General features: G+C 44.8%; 1 protein-coding gene across 3 annotated transcripts in view; it reads right to left on the bottom strand.

Annotated features, from left to right (window-relative positions):
• The window catches only part of LOC140187828 (N-terminal EF-hand calcium-binding protein 1-like), a 198,934-nt gene that overhangs the window by 19,240 nt on the left and 158,116 nt on the right, over positions 1–21,578 (bottom strand). The window contains exon 14 of one of the 3 annotated variants that reach the window (XM_072243620.1): positions 16,484–16,534. The exons of 1 other annotated variant lie outside the window; for it this stretch is intronic. In XM_072243620.1, the coding sequence (XP_072099721.1) occupies positions 16,484–16,534 (51 nt within the window). Of the gene's footprint in view, positions 1–3,269; positions 5,716–16,483; positions 16,535–21,578 lie in introns of those variants that run through there. One more of the 3 variants, XM_072243626.1, reaches the window with a different exon arrangement.

Below are 21,578 nucleotides of genomic sequence, written 5' to 3'. Positions count from 1 at the left end.
GTATTTAAGTTTTCATAATTGAATAAATAAGCTAAAATGAAAATCCCATTAATGACAGCTATGAAACTAATTAATATCCTTCCGGGAGAGAACTGCCACCTCGTTCCTATGTGCTTCCAACCCCAGTCTTGATTCTCCACAACCTCCTCAATAAGATTGAAAGAGTACAGAGAAAATTTACAAGGGTGTTGCTGGGACTTCTTCACCTGAGTTAAAGGGAAAGGTTAAATAAGTTAGGAATTTACTCCCTGAAGCAGAAATTGAGGGGAGATTGATAGAGGTAAACATTATTATGAGGGGTATGGACAGGGTAAATGCAAGCAGGTTTTTTGACTGAGGTTGAGTGAGACGACAGCTGGAGGTCCTGGATTAAGGGTGAAAGGTGAAATGGTTAAGGGGACCATGAGGGGAAACTTCTTCACTCAGAGTGTGAAGTGAGCTGTCAGTGGAAGTCATGGATAGGAGTTCAACTGCAACACTTAGACCATAAGACATAGGGGCAGAATTTGGCCATTCAGCCTATCGTCTGCTCTGCAAGAAAGGTTTGGATAGGAACATGAATGAGAGTGGTATGAAGGGATATGGTCTCGATGTGGGTCAATGGGATCACACAGAATAACAGTTTGGCACAGACTGGATGGGCCGAGGGGTCTGTAGTACTGCTTTATGATTCTGTGACTCTAATTTGGGCATTTAGGGATGGGAATTGGCTAGTAGTGTCCACATTCTGCTAAATGACTGAAAATGCAACAAATCTCACCAGCTAAACCACAGCCTACAATGCTGCTCTGTACTTGATGGTAATACTGGTGCTGAGGGGGATTGGACACTCCAACGGGGCAAGGGTAAAAGGGACTTACCTCACTGTGCACCAGGACACTTCGGCTTGAGGATAAGCAGAGTACCGAGATCAGCTTATATTTAGTGTAGAACAGAGTATGTCTATTCAGAAGCATGGGTTGTAAGCTACTGTGAATTCAAAGTGCACGTCCAGCCTCAACTGTTAGAATGTTGACTCATAGAACTTTATTTATTTATTGGGGTACAGTATGGAATAAGTCCTTCTAACCTTTCAAACTGCACCAGCCAGCAACCCCCACCCACCCACCCAAATCTAATCCTAGCCTAATCATGAGACAATTTACAATGACCAATTAACTACTAACCGGTACATCTTTGGAGTGTTGGAGGAAACCAGAGTACCCGGAGGAAACCCACACAGTCATGGGGAGCACTTACTAACTCCTTACAGGCAGCGGTGGGAATTGAACCTGGGTCACTGGTGCTTCTGCCAACCCATTTACTATCTTCAACTAGGGAGTAAAATCAAAATAAATGTTGAGTGTCAATCAGTCCTCTGGTTGGATCTGCGCAACACATTGCTTCCCAAACCAGCACTTTAACCTCCAGAACTACCCAAAAAGTAAATCACTGCAGACGTTGTAAGTGTGAAATAAAAGCCGCAAGTGCTGGAAATGATCAGTGGGCCAAGCAGTTCCTCTGGAAGGAGAAACAAAGTTAACACTTCAACAGGACTAGGAAACACCTGAAGTAAAGCAAAGCTTCAAGATGCAGGGAACAGAGAGGGGGAACAGAGGTCAGTGCGTGGAAACCAGAGATTCCTAAATGTGAGCAGTCCTAGGTCCCTTACCTACGAAAAGATGAGCTGGCATTGAAGAGTGCCCTGAGGAAATTCACAAGAATCAATCCAGGAATCAAAAATTTAACTCATGAGGAGTGTTTGATGGCTCTGGGCCTGTACTCACTGGAGTTTCGAAGAATGAGAGGGCATCTCATTGAAACATAGAAAACATAGAAAATAGGTGCAGGAGTAGGCCATTCGGCCCTGCGAGCCTGCACCGCCATTTATTATGATCATGGCTGATCATCCAACTCAGATCCCTGCACCAGCCTTCCCTCCATACTCTCTGATCCCCCTAGCCACAAGGGCCATATCTAACTCCCTCTTAAATATAGCCAATGAACTGGCCTCAACTGTTTCCTGTGGCAGAGAATTCCACAGATTCACCACTCTCTGTGTGAAGAAGTTTTTCCTAATCTCAGTCCTAAAAGGCTTCGCCTTTATCCTCAAACTGTGACCCCTCGTTCTGGACTTCCCCAACATCGGGGACAATCTTCCTGCATCTAGCCTGTCCAATCCCTTTAGGATTTTATATGTTTTAATCAGATCCCCCCTCAATCTTCTAAATTCCAACGAGTACAAGCCCAGTTCATCCAGTCTTTCTTCATATGAAAGTCTTGCCATCTCAGGAATCAATCTGGTGAACCTTCTTTGTACTCCCTCTATGGAAAGGATGTCTTTCCTCAGATTAGGGGACCAAAACTGCACACAATACTCCAGGTGTGGTCTCACCAAGGCCTTGTACAACTGCAGTAGTACCTCCCTGCTCCTGTACTCGAATCCTCGTGCTATGAATGCCAGCATACCATTCGCCTTTTTCACCGCCTGCTGTACCTGCATGCCCACTTTCAATGACTGGTGTATAATGACAGCCAGGTCTCGTTGCGCCTCCCCTTTTCCTAATCGGCCACCATTCAGATAATAATCTGTTTTCCTATTTTTGCCACCAAAGTGGACAACTTCACATTTATCCACATTAAATTGCATCTGCCATGAATTTGGCCACTCACCTAACCTATCCAAGTTACCCTGCATCCTCTTAGCATCCTCCTCACAGCTAACACTGCCGCCCAGCTTCGTGTCATCTGCAAACTTGGAGATGCTGCATTTAATTCCCTCATCCAAGTCATTAATATATATTGTAAACAACTGGGGTCCCAGCACTGAGCCTTGCGGTACCCCACTAGTTACTGCCTGCCATTCTGAAAAGGTCCCGTTTATTCCCACTCTTTGCTTCCTGTCTGCTAACCAATTCTCTATCCACATCAATACCTTACCCCCAATACCGTGTGCTTTAAGATTGCACACTAATCTCCTGTGTGGGACCTTGTCAAAAGCCTTCTGAAAATCCAAATATACCACATCCACTGGTTCTCCCCTATCCACTCTACTAGTTACATCCTCAAAAAATTCGATGAGATTCGTCAGACATGATTTTCCTTTCACAAATCCATGCTTTGTCCGATGATTTCACCGCTTTCCAAATGTGCTGTTATCACATCTTTGACAACTGACTCCAGCAGTTTCCCCACCACCGACGTTAGGCTAACCGGTCTATAATTCCCCAGTTTCTCTCTCCCTCCTTTTTTAAAAAGTGGGGTTACATTAGCCACCCTCCAATCCTCAGGAACTAGTCCAGAATCTAACGAGTTTTGAAAAATTATCACTAATGCATCCACTATTTCTTGGGCTACTTCCTTAAGCACTCTGGGATGCAGACCATCTGGCCCTGGGGATTTATCTGCCTTTAATCCCTTCAATTCACCTAACTCCACTTCCCTACTAACATGTATTTCGCTCAGTTCCTCCATCTCACTGGACCCTCTGTCCCCTACTATTTCTGGAAGATTATTTATGTCCTCCTTAGTGAAGACAGAACCAAAGTAATTATTCAATTGGTCTGCCATGTCCTTGCTCCCCATAATCAATTCACCTGTTTGTGTCTGTAGGGGACTACATTTGTCTTTACCAGTCTTTTCCTTTTTACATATCTATAAAAGCTTTTACAGTCAGTTTTTATGTTCCCTGCCAGTTTTCTCTCATAATCTTTTTTCCCCTTCCTAATTAAGCCCTTTGTCCTCCTCTGCTGAACTCTGAATTTCTCCCAGTCCTCAGCTGAGCCACTTTTTCTGGCTAATTTGTATGCTTCCTCTTTGGAATTGATACTATCCCTAATTTCCCTTGTCGGCCATGGGTGCACTACCTTCCTTGATTTATTCTTTTGCCAAACTGGGATGAACAATTGTAGTTCATCCATGCAACCTTTAAATGCTTGCCATTGCATATCCACCGTCAATCCTTTAAGTGTCATTTGCCAGTCTATCTTAGCTAATTCACGTCTCATACCTTCAAAGTTACCCCTCTTTAAGTTCAGAACCTTTGTTTCTGAATTAACTATGTCATTCTCCATCTTAATGAAGAATTCCACCATACTATGGTCACTCTTACCCAAGGGGCCTCTCACAACAAGATTGCTAATTAACCCTTCCTCATTGCTCAAAACCCAGTCTAGAATAGCCTGCTCTCTAGTTGGTTCCTTGACATGTTGGTTCAAAAAACCATCCCGCATACACTCCAAGAAATTCTCTTCCTCAGCACCTTTACCAATTTGGTTCACCCAATCTACATGTAAATTGAAGTCACCCATTATAACTGCTGTTCCTTTATTGCACACATTTCTAATTTCCTGTTTAATACCATCCCCGACCTCACTACTACTGTTAGGTGGCCTGTACACAACTCCCACCAGTGTTTTCTGCCCCTTAGTGTTATGAATTATGAAAAGCCTCGATAGAGTGGAAGTGGAGAGGATGTTTCCTTTAGTGGAAAAGTTGAGGACCGGAGGACACAGTCTCAGAATAGAAGGACATCCATTTACAGCAAAGATGAGGAGGAATTTCTTTAGTTCATTGCCAGAGATGGTTGTAAAGGAAAAGTCATTGGGTATATTTAAAGCAGAGCTTGATAGTTCTGGATTATAAGGCTCTCAAAGGTATGGGGAGAAAACAGGAGAATGGGGTTGAGAGGGATAATAAATCAGCCATGATTTAGACTTGAGGGGCAGACCAGACTTGAGGGGCCAAATGGCCTAACTCTGCACCCATGTCATATGGTCAAAATAGGGAGAATGTGCTGGCAGAGAGGAAATTGTGAAAGCTGGGGAATAACAGGAGGTATGTATGAAGTGCAACTCCGCCATGGACAGTCCAAAGCCTGCCTGTGAAAGGAGGAGGTTTGGGCACAGGGCTAGCAACCTTATCCCATAAAAACCCAGAGCTACAGAAGCACCAGAGGAAGCTTCAAAGACCTCATCCCCGAGAGAGGAAGAATCTTCGACTCGAAGACATATGAAGTCATGTGGTGCAAGCTGCAATTGGTGGAAGCCACAGAGCCAATCAACCTTTCATCACCAGGAAGAGAGGCCGGCCAAAGAACACCTAGTGATGTGACCTTGAAGTTAACCAGTTGTGCTACATCTAGGGACAACTGGAAAGACTAGCCCAGGAAAGAGGATTCTGGCAATGGCAATGACTCAGTAGGGTTGACGGGCTGAGGTAAATAAGTATAAAGCACAGAAGAAAACCATTTGTCTATCACACATTGCTAGGTCTCCACTCAATCCCACTTCCCAATTCCATCACCATTGCCCTGCGAATTCTGATTTCTCTAGAATTAGACAACAGTTGGCTCATTAAATCACATGTTGACTTAGTTTTTATCACATTACAAAGCGAATTATTGCAGTGCTGTGTGGAATGGAAATAGAGGAGGTGCAGACAAGCGAATCATAACTTATCATTAGTCACACTGGGCTCACAGGTCAACTGCATCCCATCAGCATTTCACAATAAATAATTTCAGCAATCATTTTACACAGTAGCTACTTGTCTTTGAGAGTGCAGTTCTCTTCTGAAGAAATCATTTTGGCAATGATTTGAATGAAGTCTTCGGTTCCGGGGGCAACATCAAACGTTTTCAGGGGTGACGCTTTGCTGAGGTGATTCTTCAAAAGAGATGTTGCGCTCCAACATAAAGGGTTCAGTTGTTGTTTTTGTTTATGATCCACCAAGAGGCTGTAAATGATGAAGAACAGCATGATGGGAGTTAACTTTTACCTGGAACCACAGAACACTACAGCACAGAAAACAGGCCATCCGGCCCTTCTAGTCTGTGCTGAAACTTTATTCCGCTAGTCCCATTGACCTGCACCCAGTCCATAACCCTCCAGACCTCTCCCATCCATGTATCTATCCAATTTATTCTTAAAACTTAAGAGTGAGCCGGCATTTACCACGTCAGATGGCAGCTTGTTCCACACTCCCACCACTCTGAGTGAAGAAGTTCCCCCTAAACCTTTCCCCTTTCACCCTAAAACCATGTCTGCTCATATTTATCTCTCCAAATCTAAATGGAAAGAGCCTACTCGCATTTACTCTGTTTACACCCCTCATAATTTTGTAAACCTCTATTAAATTCCCCCTCATTCTTCTATGGTCCAAGGAATAAAGTCCTAACCTGTTCAATCTTTCTCTGTGACTCAACTCCTGAAGACCCAGCAACATCCTAGTAAATCTTCTCTGCACTCTTTCAATCTCACTGATTTCCTTCTTATAGTTAGGTGACCAGAACTGCACATATTACTCCAAATGTGGCCTCACCAATATCTTCTACAATCTCCCCATAACATCCCAACTCCTATACTCAATACTTTGATTTATGAATGCCAGGATGCCAAAAGCCTTCTTTACAAACCTGTCTACCTGTGACGCCACTTTCAGGGAATTATGTACCTCAATTCCCAGATCTCTTTGTTCCTCCGCAGTCCTCAGTACCCTGTCATTTACTGTGTATGTCCTACCTTGATTTGTCCTTCCAAAATGCAATACCTCATACTTGTCTGCATTAAATTCCATCTGCCATTTTCTGGCCCATTTTTCCAGTTGGTTCAGATCCCTCTGCAAGCTTTGAAAGCCTTCCCCGCTGTCCACAACGCCTCCAATCTTACTGTCATCAGCAAACTTGCTGATCCAATTTACTACATTATCATCTAAATCATTGATATAGACAACAAACAACAATGGTCCCAGCACAGATCCTTGAGGCACACCACTGGTCACAGGCCTCCAGTCTGATAAGCAATCATCCACTACCACCCTCTGTCTTCTCCCGCACAGCCAATTTCAAATCCAGTTTACAACCTCTCCATGGATACCTAGTGTCTGAACCTTCTGAGCTAACCTCCCATGTGGGACCTTGTCAAAGGCCTTACTGAAGTCCATGTAGATAACATCCACAGCCTTTCCTTCATCTACTTTCTTGGTAACCCCCTTGAAAAACTCTACAAGATTCGTTAAATACGATCTACCACGCACAAAGTCATGCTGACTATCCTTAATCAGCCCTTGACTGTCCAAATGCTTGTACATCCGATCTCTCAGGACACCTTCCAATAATTTACCTACTACTGATGTCAGGCTCACCGGCCTGTAATTACCTTGTCTATTTTTGGAGTCTTTTTTAAACAACGGAACAATATGAGCTACCCTCCAATCCTCCGGCACCATACCCGTGGCTAAGGACATTTTAAATATTTCTGCCAGGGCCCCTGCAATTTCTACACTAGTCTCGCTCAAGGTCTGAGGAAATATCATGTCAGGCTCGGGGGATTTATTTAACCTTATTTGCTGTAAGGCAGCAAGCACCGCCTCCTCTTTAATCTCTATATGTTCCATGACTTCTTGGAGTCCAGATACCAACACTCCCTCCTTATCAAATCCTCCCTAAACAATGACGAATTATTTTGTATTTGTTCCTCGGGATTTCCTGTATGGGCAGAATCCCTTGTGTTAATGATTCAAAGAAGCATAGAATTGCTACAACCATTTGGCCCATTACTCACTGTGCTGACTCTTCTTCGAGTTCTTCAATTGGCCCACCTACTTAACATATGCTCATGTCCCATAGCCCTGGGCAACACACACAGAAAATGCTGGGGAAACTCAGCATGTCAGGCAGCCTCTATAGAGCAATGAATATCGCGGGCTCAGACGCTTCATCGGGACAAGGAAGGGAGGGAGCAGGAGCCAGAATGAGGTGGGGGAGGGGAAGGGGTACAAGATAGCAGATGAAATGTGAGTGGGTAGTGGGTAGGTGGGGGATGGGGAATGAAGTAAGAAGCTGGGAGGTGATAGGTGAAAGAGGTAAAGGGCTGAAGAACAGGGAATCTGATAGGACAGGGAGAAAGGGAAGGAGAAGGGGCACCAAATGGAGGTGATGGTCAGGTGAAGAGAAGGGAAGGGATGAGAGGGGATTCAGAATGGAGAATTGAAGAAGAGAGTGCCTCCTCTGTGCATCTATATAAGTTTGTCAAAGTTTTAGATAACATGCTGAATCTATGCAAACTCCTACAAAAGTAGAGGCACTGCCATGTCTTCCTTGTAATGGCACTTATCTGCTGGTACCTTATTACATTATACCTCATGAGCTCTGGCTCTTCTGCTAAGTCTAGACTCCTTACCCTAATGGATACATTTCCTCCCCATTTCCCTCAGGGAGTTGTACACCCCTATCAAACCTGTTCTTAACCTCCCCTGCTCCAAGAACCACACCTTCTCTAGATGGCTCTCCTCATCCATGGAACTATGCCAGCAAAATACCCTCTGGTCCAAGACGATTGTTCAAGATTCATTTATCATGAAGAAACCATTCAGGTTAGAGTCATAGAGCACTACAGCTCAGAAGCAGAACCTTTGAGTCTGTGCCAAACTATTATTCTGCCCAGTCCCATAGTCCTGCATAACCCTCCCATCTCTGTATTCATACAAACCTCTCTTCAATGTCGCCATCGAACCTGCACCCGCCACTTGTGCTGACAGCTCGTTCCACGCTCTCACCCCCCTCTGAGCAAAACACATCCCCCTCAGGTTCCTCATAAACCTTTCACCTTTCACCCTTAAACTATGACCTCCAATTCTAGTCTCAAACAACTTCAAAAGAAAAGAATCCGCTTGTATTCACCTTATCTATGGCCCTCGTGATTTTGTATACCTCTATCAAATCTCCCCTCATTCTCCTACACTCCAGGGAGTAAAGCCCTAACCTGTTCAGCCTTCCCCTGTAACTCAGGTCCTCAAGTCCCAGCAACATCCTTGTCAATTTTCCCTACACCCATTCAATCTTATTGATATCTTTCCTGTAGGTAGGTGGTCAGAACTACACACGATACTCCAAAATTCAGCCTCAAACATCTTATACAACTTCAACATAACAGGAGCCAAGGTTGGCAGGAGACAAAAAAACAAATATCAGATGTAAGCCCCCATGCAATGGTAATGTGGCCCCTGACATTTGCAGCCTTCGAGGTGCCAGTGTTTAGCTACTTCATCTCTAAGCCTCAGTGCCTCTTTAACTCCTTTTCCTCCTTTTAAAATGCCTCTTAAAGCTGGCCATGTTGACCAATCATTTCCCCTGATGGGATTCAGTCTGACTCTTCTGTCAAGTTACCATCATCATTATGTGGCGTGTCGTATGACATGGCAGTTCATAGTCCTGGCATGACTTGGCAAATTTTTCTACAGAAGTGGTTTGCCATTGCCTTCTTCTGGCCAGTGTCTTTACACGATGGGTGAGCCCAGCCACTATTAATAATCTTGAGAGGTTGTCTGCCTGGTGTCAGTGGTTGCATAACCAGGGCTTGTGATACGCACCAGCTGCTCATACGACCATCCCCCACCTGCTCCCATGGGTTCACGTGACCCTGAAAGGGAGGAGGGTGCTACACCTTGCCCAGGGGTGACCTGCAGACTAGTGGAGGGAAGGAGCATCTTATGCCTTCTTTTGATAGAGACATATATCCATCCCACTACTGTTGGTCACTTCTCAATGAGTGGGACGCACTGCATTTAAACTGGCTCCTCAGTACAGAGTCATACAGAACAGAAACAGGTCCCTAGATCCAAGCCGCACAAACCAACCAAGACGCACACCTCAGGAGTGCCTTATCCCTCTTTTGGCAGGGACATATCTCCACCCTGCCACTCACTGTCAAGTATATATTAATAAAAAATATTGATGGGGTTACAAAGAGGCTATATTTCATTAGGAGCTTGAGGAGATTTAGCATGTCACCAAAGAGTCCAGCAGATCTCTGGAGATGTACCGTGAAGAACATTCTACTGGCTGCATCGCCGTCTGGTATGGAGGGGCCACGGCACAGGATCAGAAAAAGCTGTAGAAAGTTGTTACTTCATCCTGCTCCATCATGGGCACTGGACCACCACCCACCCCTAGCACTGAGATGCCTCAAAAAGGTGGCATCTGTCGTTAAGGACCCCTACCACCAGGACATGCTCTTTCCTCCATATTACAATCAGGTAGGAGATGCAGGAGCCTGAAGACACACACTCGACATCTTAGGAACAGCTTCTTCCCCTCCACCATCAGATTCTGAATGGACAATGAACCCATGAACACTACCCCGCTATATTTTTGTTCTACTTATTTAATTTTTAAGAGATTTCTTTTTATAATTTTGAGCATATTTTATGTATTGCATTGTACAGCTGTTGCAAAACAACAAATTTCATGACATACGCCAGTGATAATAAAATATTTGATTTTGATTCTGAGCTTGTTACCTGCACGAGTACATGCTTGCTCAGGTCAAACACAATACTTGCTTGCAGCAGCACGAGAAAGGTCATCTGATATATTACTATTTTAAGGATGCTATAAAATGCGAGTTGTTGTTTCGTAGAATGCTTCTTTCAGTGGGGAGGAAATTTTGCACATTCCTACTCTGGCTGATGCAATTTATGTAAAAGATTGACTGGTGGGCATCCATTATTCAAATCAAGTGTTAAAAGCCTAATGCAAATTTCTTTGCATAATAATGTAGGAGATGTAAATATGCTTAGAAATCAGATTGCACATTCTTGGAGTATTAAATACAGCTATTGTGCAAAACAGTGGATGAGACTGAAAGGCTGTTTGAAACACCATTAGCTATCTTTTATCTGATTTTTAGGGTGCTTCGGTAGTGTTGCAGTTAGCGTGACACTATTACAGTGTCAGAGTTCAGAGTTCAATTTAGGCACTGTCTGTAAGATGTTTGTACGTTCTGCTTACAGACTCAGTACAAACTCAAAAAAGGAGCTTGTACGTTTTCTCTATGTGCTCCGGTTTCTTCATACGCTGCAAAGACCTGCTGGTTACTAGGTTAAATGGTCATTGTAAAATTGTCCTGTGTTTAATAGGACAAATTAGGCTGGTGTCAAATAGGTGGGTTGTTGGGCCGGAAAGACTGGTTTCGTGCTGTATCTCTAAATAAATAAAAACAACAGGAATTCTGCAGATGCTGGAAATTCAAGCAACACACATCAAAGTTGCTGGTGGATGCAGCAGGCCAAGCAGCATCTGTAGGAAGAGGTACAGTCGACGTCTCGGCCTGAAACGTCGACTGTACCTCTTCCTACAGATGCTGCTTGGCCTGCTGCGTCCACCAGCAACTTTGATGTGTGTTGCTCTAAGTAAATAAGTTGGTTTACACCTGACAGCAAGTACAGAGGCAGGAGTTTCCCAATGCATGGTTTTCTTTTTCTGTATGTAATTATTTTTATTTTGTAATATTTCTGAATAAAGTATTTTTGGAAAAAAAAAAAATTCCCTTCATCTTTCTGCATTTTGCGTCAATCAGTCAGTCAATATTCAGAGAGGGACATCAAGCTGCAGTATATTGTCATAGGCATACCAGACACAGGGTGAAATGCCATGTACATTAGCATTTAGTGGCAAACATGACAAATGGAAGTTATCGTTAACTTAAATTAACACATGTATAACTTACCTCCCAAATGCATGTAACAACACGAGTGCACGTTGAGAGAGAGAGAGAAAATGAGGTGGAAATCTGTTCACAGGCCTTGCTGATGGCTTTTTCCTCCTCCACTCACAGAGAGGAGACTTGCTTCACCTCACGATCCTTGGGCTCTGGGTCCTCCTGCTGCTTTCCCTCTGTCACTGGCTGCAACATTTGCTCTGCCAGTACGTGGCGTGCTGTGAATTCTCCCCGCACAGCCTCTTCCGCAAGGGGTCCCTTCACTGAGACAGGCCTCAATCCTCATCTCCAGGGAGGCTAGTTGTGTTTCCCACTAGTGTCTTTGGCTGCAGTTGTACCTAGAGCCACTGCCTTAACTGGAGAACACCTTGGTAAGAAGACCCAGAGATTCTGCAGCCCCAGAATCCATCCCCCTGGGAAGTTTGAACCTAGAAAATACCGCTTTAAATATACCCAATGACTTGGCCTTCACAGTTGTCCATTGCTATGAATTCCACAGATTCCTCACTCTCTAGCTAAAGAAATTCCTCATCTCTGCTCTAAAGGGATGTCGTCGTACCCTGAGGCTGTGCCCTCTGGTCCTAAAGACACCCACTATCGGAAACTACACATTGCCATTGGCTGGCCTGCATTTTATTTAAATAGAGTACTATGCAAAAGTCTTAGGTGCATATATCTTAGTACTGCTACAGCAAAAAACATAACACAGTGAGTGATGATAAACCTGATTCTGATATCGTTCTCTATTCTGTAATGATCAATAAACCAATTGGGTACAATCAAGTGACTTTGGTGTGTCCGTACCCACGCCACTCACCACCACTGGCACTCCTTCTCTGCCACCTGTTCCACACCCTTCCTGCAGCATTCACTCTCCCCTTCTCAACATCCTTTGCTCCCGCAAGATATACGTTATTGCTCTCAGCTCCATGTTGTCAAATACAGTACTGTGCAAAAGTCTCAGTCACCCTAGCTGTATATATGTGCCTACGTTTTTGCACAGTACTGTATACTGACTTATGCTTTTATTTAAATACATATTGCCGGGCAGACACACGTCTAATTTGCAGACAGATCAGATTACAAGCAGTTCTTCGAAACAGCTCCAAGGCCATATTCACATTTGCTAATCATACCACTGTCATAGGCCAAATGAAAGGTGGTGCCGAATTAGCATATGAAAATCTGGTTGAATGCTGCCACAACAACCATCTCCCACGCAATGTCAGCGAGACACTGAGGCTATGTCCACACTACGCCGGATAATTTTGAAAACGCCGGTTTCGAGTAAAAACGACAGGCTTCCACACTAGGTGTTTTTCAAAATATCTCCGTCCACATTAGGCGGCTATTTGGGCAAATCTCCTCCTACTGGGCATGCGCAGGACACACAGAAAACAAGCGAAGTGGAAACAATATACTTGGTGCGCGTTTGTCCAGTTACAGAGTAGAAATACTTTAAAGGAATTGCTCTTGGCTCTCACTCAGGAGGACTTAAAACTTAAAAAAAAACAAATACTGGAGCGTATGGAGGCAACCGACAGGGAGTTCACAGACAGTATGACCTGGCTGACGACGGACATTGAAAAACTGACTAACTCTGTTGCATTAATAAAGCACCTTGTTAAATGTACAAAACGTCTGCATCAGTGTTATCTTGTATTTCCATACAATGTTACATTAGGCTGTTACACATCTATTGTCAGAGAAATACTTGCATAAATAGGTGAACCACCTTCATACAAGCAAGGACGAAAAACAGGGCAAAGTGAGTATACTTATTTATTCAGTAAGCTCTGGGTCAAAGTATTTGGTGAGTACATAACTCTTCTGGCTTCAGTCTCGTTGCCATCTGTTCTGAAATTGTTAGGTGGTGGCGTTCAAGAAAACAACGAACATCTGTTCCGGCACGTCATGACAGCTTTATTAAATAGTCAAAAAAGCTCTCTTTACAATTTAACTCTCACGCTGTTCACACCGACTGCGCATTATAACAGCTTGCGCAGTACCAAGCAGAAGCAGATAAAGCATTGTTGTTGTGGTGTTGTCATGACAACGTTTCTAAATCTCTCCGTTTACCCCGTACACACTACGCTGGATATTAAGTGTTTTCAGATTTATTCACTCTGGAGAGTGTTTTCGAAAATCTCCGTTTTCGGGGGCTGAAAACGCCGGCTCAGTGTGGACGGGAGGGCAAAACGAAGAGAAAAAGCTTCGGTTTCAAAATTATCCGGCGTAGTGTGGACGTACCCTGAGAGAACAGTATCATAGTGATTAGCAAAATGCTTTACAAACAATCTAACACACACACACATCTTGCTACAAGTGCACAAAGAAATTTAAACTGTGCACAAAAGATTGTCACCCTCTACCTCACTAGCATGTTAAATAGATATTTCACGATCGTACACAATCACATTTCCTCTTCTGGTTCCTGACGCGGACGGTGTTGACAACATGGAGTTTGCTATGATTTTCCGCAGATTTTAGAACTGGCTTAGTTATACTGTTTTTATAGAATAAATTATTCAGTGTGCATACGCTGTTGTCACTGGGCAAAAATATTGCACAGCACAAAATCTTTGTGCACACTAGGCATTACAAGTTAGAGGGAGTATTGTTTCAGTATAAGCGACCCAGCTTCAATTCCCACTGCTGCTGGTAAGGAGTTTGTACAGCGCTTAAAAAAAAGCATTCACTCCCCCCCCCCCGCCCCCGGAAGTTTTCATGTTTTATTGTTTTACAACATTGAATTACATTGGATTTAATTTGGCTTTTTTGATACTGATCAGGAAAGGAACAGGAAAGACTCCTTTGTGCCAAAGAGGAAACAAATTTCCAATAATTGATCACGTAATTACTCACCCCCTTCAAGTCGGTATTTAGTAGATGCACCTTTGGCAGCAATTACAGCCTTGAGTCTGTGTGGATAGGTCTCTATCAGCTTTGCACATCTGGACACTGCAATCTTTCCCCATTCTTGTTTACCAAGCTGACTCAAGCTCTGTCAGACTGCATGGGGACTTTTTTCAATTCTAGCCACACATTCTCAATGGGATTGAGGTCTGGACTCTGACTTGGCCACTCCAGGATATTAACTTTGCTTTTAAGCCATTCCTGTGTAACTTGACTTCATCCTTGGGGGTCATTGTCTTTCTGGAAAACAAAATCTTCTCAAGTCGCAGTTCTCTTACAGACTGCATTAAGTTTTCTTCCAAGATTTCCCTGTATTTTGCTGCATTCATTTTACCCTCTACCTTCACAAACCTTACAGGGCCTGCTGCAGTGAAGCATCTCCACAGCATGATGCAGCCACCACCGTGCTTCACGGTGTTTCCCATGATGTGCAGAGTTTGGCTTACACTAAACATTGCGTTTAGTCTGAACATAAGAACATGAAAAATAAGAGCAGGAGTAGGTCATCTGGATGGTCAAGCCTGTCCCGCCATTCAATAAGATCATAGCTGATCTGGCCATGGACTCATCTCCACCTACCTGCCTTTTCCCCATAACCTTTAATTCTCCTGCTATGCAAAAATCTACCCAACCTTGTCTTAAATATATTTACTGACGTAGCCTCCACTGCTTTATTGGGCAGAGAATTCCACAGATTCACAACTCCCTGGGAAAAGCAGTTCCTCCTCATCTCCATCCTAAATCTACTCGCCCGATTCTTGAGGCTATGACCTAGTTCTCGTCTCACCTACCAGTGGAAACAACTTTTCTGCTTCTATCTTATCTATCCCTTTCATAATTTTATAGGTTTCTATAAGATCTCATCATTCTTCTGAATTACAGTGAGTACAGTCCCAGGCGATCCAATCTATTCTTATAGTCTAATCCTCCTCATCTCTGGAATCAACCTGGTGAACCTCCTCTGCACCACTTCCAAAGCCAGTACATCCTTCTTCAAGTAAAGAGACCAGAACTGCACGTAGTACTCCAGGTGCAGCCTCACCAATACCCTATAAAATTGCAGTATAACCTCACTACTCTTAAATTCAATCCCTCTAGCAATGAGGGCCAATGTCCCATTTGCCTTCTTGATAGCCTGCTGCATCTGTAAACCAACCTTTTGTGATTCATGCACAAGCACTCCCAAGTCCCTCTGCACAGCAGCATGCTGCAATTTTTACCATTTAAATAATGATCTGCTCTTTCAATTTTCCTTCCAAAGTGGATGACCTCACATTTACCAACACTGCCAGACTCTTGCCCACTCACTTAACCTATCTCTATCTCTCTGCAGACTCTCTGTATCTTCTGCACAATTTGCTTTTCCACTCAATTTAGTATCATCAGCAAACTTAGATACACTACACTCGGTCCCCTCTTCCAGATCGTTAATGTATATTGTGAACAGTTACGGGCCCAACACCGACCCCTGTGTCACACCACTCACCACTGATTGCCAACCAGAGTAACACCCATGATTCCCAACTCTCTGCTTTCTATTGGTTAACCAGTCCTCTATCCATGCTAATATATCACCCCCAACTCTATACATCCTTATTTTGTGGATAAGTCTTTTATATGGCACCTTATTTGAATGCCTTCTGGAAATCCAAATAAATAACTTCCATCTGGTCGCCTCTATTAATTGTGCTTGACATATCCTCAGAGAACTCTAGTAAGTTTGTCAAACAGGACCTGCCTTTGTTGAATCCATGCTGCGTCTGCCTGATGGATCCATTTCTTTCCATATGCCTCGTTATTTCTTCTTTAATGATAGCTTCAAGCATTTTCCCAACTACAGATGTTAAACTAACTGGCCGATAGTTACCTGCCTTTTGCCTACATCCTTTTTTGAACAATGGCATGACATTCACCAATTTCGAATCCACCGGGACCTGCACAGAGTCCAGAAGCCTCTACTATAACTTCTGCCATTTCTTTTAGCATCCTGGGATGCATTCCATCAGGACCAAGGGACTTACCTATGTTCAGATCCCCAAGTTTGCTCAGCACTACCCTTTTACTGATAGCCATTGTATCAATGTCCTCACCTCCCATCACATCCATAACATCTCTCTTCAGCATGATAGACATGTCCTCCACTGTGAAGAATGACGCAAGATAGTGTTACATACCCCGTAACTGGGTTGCCAAACCAGCAGAAATGGATCACTCAGTTGGAGTCTGGATTACTAAAACTAAGAAAGTTTTATTAAAGAAACAAGCAACACAGTACTCTAATCAAAAGGATAATGAATGCAACAGTTCAGCAATAATAAACAGGATCAATCAAGCTCTATCGTTGTCTAGGGGTAAATGACCAGTTTCAAAGTGACGCAAAGTTCACTTCAATTTAGTTCAGTTCAGTTCGCAGTAATCACTGCCATGAGAGATGGACAGTGGGGGGGGGGGGGGGGGCGGGAGAGAGCAAAGTGAATGAATATTCAAAACAGCTTCCACACACAGACCTTCGCAGTCAGCTTTCAGGCGAGTCCTTTGTGATGTCATCTGAGGTCACCGACCGTGACCCCTCCATTTCCAGATACGATCGTTTCTCTGCGGTGAACCTGGCACCCAGGCAAGGGTGGACACAAACCAGGTTCCCGCCGATCGTGCCTTCCAAAACTTCCCACCGACTTGTGAGAGACGCACTGCTTCCAGGGTCTCGTTACCTCGGGTGTCGTGTGTGTCCTGCCTTAGCGAACCTGTCCCTTTTTATCCCCCTGCTGGGGTATCGCCTGTCCATCACTTCAAACAGTTCAGGGTTCAAAGGGGGAGCCGATCTTGACAGCTCTCCTTCCCCTTCATTAACATCTCCAAATGCTGCTCCATTGTTTTCCTTATCTCTCTCTCTCCTGAAGACAGGTGGCAGACCAACTGTTGATCCCACTGGTGCCAGTACAGGACAGCTACATCTTAATCTATGTGTATTCTCGTCACACTTCCCCCCTTTAAGGATTTTTACCAGGGGTAAAAAATTACAAACATGAATACATTATTTGATACACACAAATATACATCTTTATCAGCTATTTGGCTAATACAGCGAGTTTGAAGTTGTCAACACCTGACAGTCAGCCATCACATTTTCCGTTCCTTTTATATGTGTTACTAATAATCCCTTAGACCAGGCTCCAACTTAGCAAACTTCATAGTGGCCAAAAACACTGATGAATTGCGATCAATGTAACCTCTCATTGGGTTTCGTCCCGGACCACAATAACAAGGGTCGTCCCATTCCGACTTAGTTTTCTCTCGCAAGGACTTAGTAGGAGGGGGAGGGGTAGTAACCACGGAGTTATTGCAAAACTTCCTACAGTACCCCACCATCTCCAAGAGCCGTCTGAGGGCCCTCTTGTCTGTCGGGGTTGGGATGTCAGAGATAGCCTGCACTGTAGCTTGCATCGCTGCCAGCTGCCCCTGTGTCACCACAATTCCCAGGTAAGTGACCTTCATGTGGCCGAACTCATTTTTTCAAGGTTCACTATCAAGCTGGCTTCAGACAGCCGTTTTACATCGCCAATACACACCTCTGTGCTCGTCAGCCCTTTAGTCACTGGATTACTCATTCTATAGGGCTGTTGTTCGCTAGACTGACACCACCCAATGTCCCAGTTTTTTTGCATTGCCTCGGGACGATCAAACACACGCGTGCGAGTCGTTTAATTACTTCTCCTAAAGAGTCGCTTTCTTCGGGGATTAAGGGAGAGACCTTATCAGCAGAGCTGGCCAAAACAATAGCCTTCTCCCATCTGGTCGATACCATACTCATCTTTTCAAAATGGTTTTTTTCTCTTATCAGGGGGACCTTAGCTTCATTGATTTCCACGCTAACACCGACTAGGTTTGTTAGCATATCAAAAGCCTGTGACCGTCTCAGTTCGCGTCGGCCATAATCAATAACATCGTTCCTCCTGGGCAGCCGGTAAACCTCTTTCATGATTCCACCAACTGTTTCCTCCAGCACCGCAAAATGTCCACCGGGGGGTACCTTGTGGGCCAGGTTAAAAATCTCATCCTCATAACTCTTTTGCACCACCCCCCATTCCTCATCTGTGGGTACGGTACTTGGTTTCCCTTTCTTCCTTAGCACTTCCTCCACACAATAGCCTACTAGTTCCCTTGTTAATTCTGTGTCAGAGAGAGCTGTCTCTGCCAAAACCATCAGCCCCTCGTCTCGCCTCTGCGCCTGCACAAATTCTTTCCTGGCTAATGCTACGTCTGTCCCAGCTCCCTCACTACCTCTTGTCTCACTACACTCCTTCTTTTCACTTTCTACCCCCTTCTCGTACGAGGCTGGCAGAAACGTCTCAGCTAAATTTACTACCGCAGTCCCGTGATGAACCTGTGAGTCCATGGGCGGGGCCTCAATGCTGGCAGGCTGACCTGTCAATCTCACTGCTTCGAACACGATTCCCCCGGCGCGGTCATTACCGAGCAAGACTTCCACGCCTTTCATCGGTAATTCGGGCCTCACCCCGATCGTGACTAGTCCAGAGACCAGGTTGCTTTGTAAGTGTATCTGGTGCAAAGGGACGGCCTCTGTCCCTTCCCCAATACCTTTGACCTTGACTTCCCCAGTCTGGGTCTCTGAGCTAAACTCTAATACACTCTTCAGTATTAGTGACTGACACGCTCCCGTGTCTCTCCAGATCCACACTGGAACTGGTTTTAACCCCTCATTCACTGACACCAATCCGGCCGACATAAACTTCTCGCGCCCTTCCTGAACCTTGGCAGACCTGTCCTGTCCTAGCGGTTCGTGTACCAGCTCGATACAGCCAGTCAAAATCGCCGTTTTTCCTTTTCCCGTCTCCTTCTTTGGGGCAAAGCACCTGGACGCAAAGTGTCCGACTTTCCCACAATTATAACAGACGACCCCAGGAGACTTCCTACCAGACTGCTCCCGGTCTACCTTATCCTTCTCACTAGTCCCCGGCTTACTTACTGACTTTTCTGGCGGACTCTCCCCGCCGTCCTGATGTCCCTTCTGGTAGCCTTTACTCAGGGCAAACTTCACTTTATGCGTCAACGCATACTCATCCGCTAACTTAGCAATTGCAGCTAACGTGGCTGCCTCTTTCTCATCTAGGTAGGGTCTCATACCCTCAGGGACACAACCTTTAAACTGCTCAATCAGGATCAGCTGTAGCAGTCTGTCATAACCCCCTCTACCCCCTTCAAGGTGCACCAAGGCTCACAATATGTCTGCATCTCACGGGCAAACTCTAACTACGTGCGGTCCCACTGTTTCCTCGCATTCCAGAACCTCTGCCAGTATGCCTCCGGGACCAACTCATAAATCCTGAGGATGGCCTCTTTCACCACCTCATACCTCTGGGCATCTTCCGCGGACAAAGCTGAGTAAGCTTGTTGGGCTTTCCCTTTCAGTACACTCTGAAGCAAAACAGCCCACTTATCCCTCGGCCAGTCCTGACTTGTAGCAACTTTTTCGAAGTGGAGAAAGTACCGATCCACGTCGGTATCGTCAAATGGGGGAACCAGCCTAACCTCCTGGGTCACCCGGAACCCTCCACCTTGGTTCAGCACAGGCCCCTGCTCTGCCCTTATCTTTAACTTCTCCAGCTCAAATTCCCTTTCCCTCTGTATCTCCTCTCGCTCCCACTGTCTCTCTCTCTCCCTCTCTCTCTCCTGCCTTTCTAACTCTTTCTCTTTCTCTTGCCTTTCTAACTCTCTCTCTTTCTCTTCTCGCTCCAACTGCCGTACCCGGAACTCGTGCTCGAGTCTCAGTTTTTCAAGCTGCACCTGTACCGCGTCTCTGGCAGGTTTTTCAATAGACACCACCCCCAGCTCGCCTTGGGGAAACACACCTTTAGATACATAGTGCTCTACGATAGCTCTGTGTATCTCCTCTCTCCTCATTGTCGACTTCCCCTTAGCAAGATTCAACCGTTTGGCCACAGCTACCAATTCCGATTTCCTGGCATCCTCTAATGCCTCCAAGGTCGGCGCCTTTATAACTTCCTCAGCCTCCATTTCTGCTGTTTGTCTTTTCTTTCTTTCGGGAATTATGACCCAATCAATTTACTCCGTCCCAAGTTTAGCGTTCAAAATCGCGGACGAGAACCCCACTTATGTTACGTACCCCGTAACTGGGTTGCCAAACCAGCAGAAATGGATCACTCAGTTGGAGTCTGGATTACTAGAACTAAGAAAGTTTTATTAAAGAAACAAGCAACACAGTACTCTAATCAAAAGGATAATGAATGCAACAGTTCAGCAATGATAAACATACATCTACACAGAATTAAGATAACAGGATCAATCAAGCTCTATCGCCGTCTAGGGGTAAATGACCAGTTTCAAAGTGACGCAAAGTTCACTTCAATTTAGTTCAGTTCAGTTCGCAGTAATCGCTGCCGTGAGAGATGGACAGTGGGGGGGGTGGGGAGGAGAGAGAGAGCAAAACGAATGAATATTCAAAACGGCTTCCACACACAGACCTTTGCAGTCAGCTTTCGGGCGAGTCCTTTGTGATGTCATATGAGGTCACCAACCGTGACCCCTCCATTTCCAGATACGATCGTTTCTCTGCGGTGAACCTGGCACCCAGGCAAGGGTGGACACACACCAGGTTCCCGCCGATCGTGCCTTTCAAAACTTCCCACCAACTTGTGAGAGACGCATCGCTTCCAGGGTCTCGTTACCTCGGGTGTCGTGTGTGTCCTGCCTTAGCGAACCTGTCCCTTTTTATCCCCCTGCTGGGGTATCGCCTGTCCATCACTTCAAACAGTTCAGGGTTCAAAGGGGGAGCCGCTCTTGACAGCTCTCCTTCCCCTTCATTAACATCTCCAAATGCTGCTCCATTGTTTTCCTTATCTCTCTCTCTCCTGAAGACAGGTGGCAGACCAACTGCTGATCCCACTGGTGCCAGCACAGGACAGCTACATCGTAATCTATGTGTATTCTCGTCACAATGGTCATTCAAAGCTCTGTCATTTCCTCATTACCCAATATCAATTCCCCTTTCTCATCCTCCAAGGGACCTATGTTCACTTTAGCCACCTTTTTCCGTTTTATGTAATTATAAAAACTTTTACTATCCGTTTTTATATTTTGTGCTAGTTTATTTTCATAATCTAGCTTCCTTTTCTTTCTTGCTCGCTTAGTTGTACTTTGTTGCTT

Source organism: Mobula birostris, chromosome 2, assembly GCF_030028105.1.
Source record: "Mobula birostris isolate sMobBir1 chromosome 2, sMobBir1.hap1, whole genome shotgun sequence".
Taxonomy (NCBI): domain Eukaryota; kingdom Metazoa; phylum Chordata; class Chondrichthyes; order Myliobatiformes; family Myliobatidae; genus Mobula; species Mobula birostris.
Note: the sequence above shows the minus strand (reverse complement) of the source record. Positions and strands in the feature narration are given on the sequence as shown.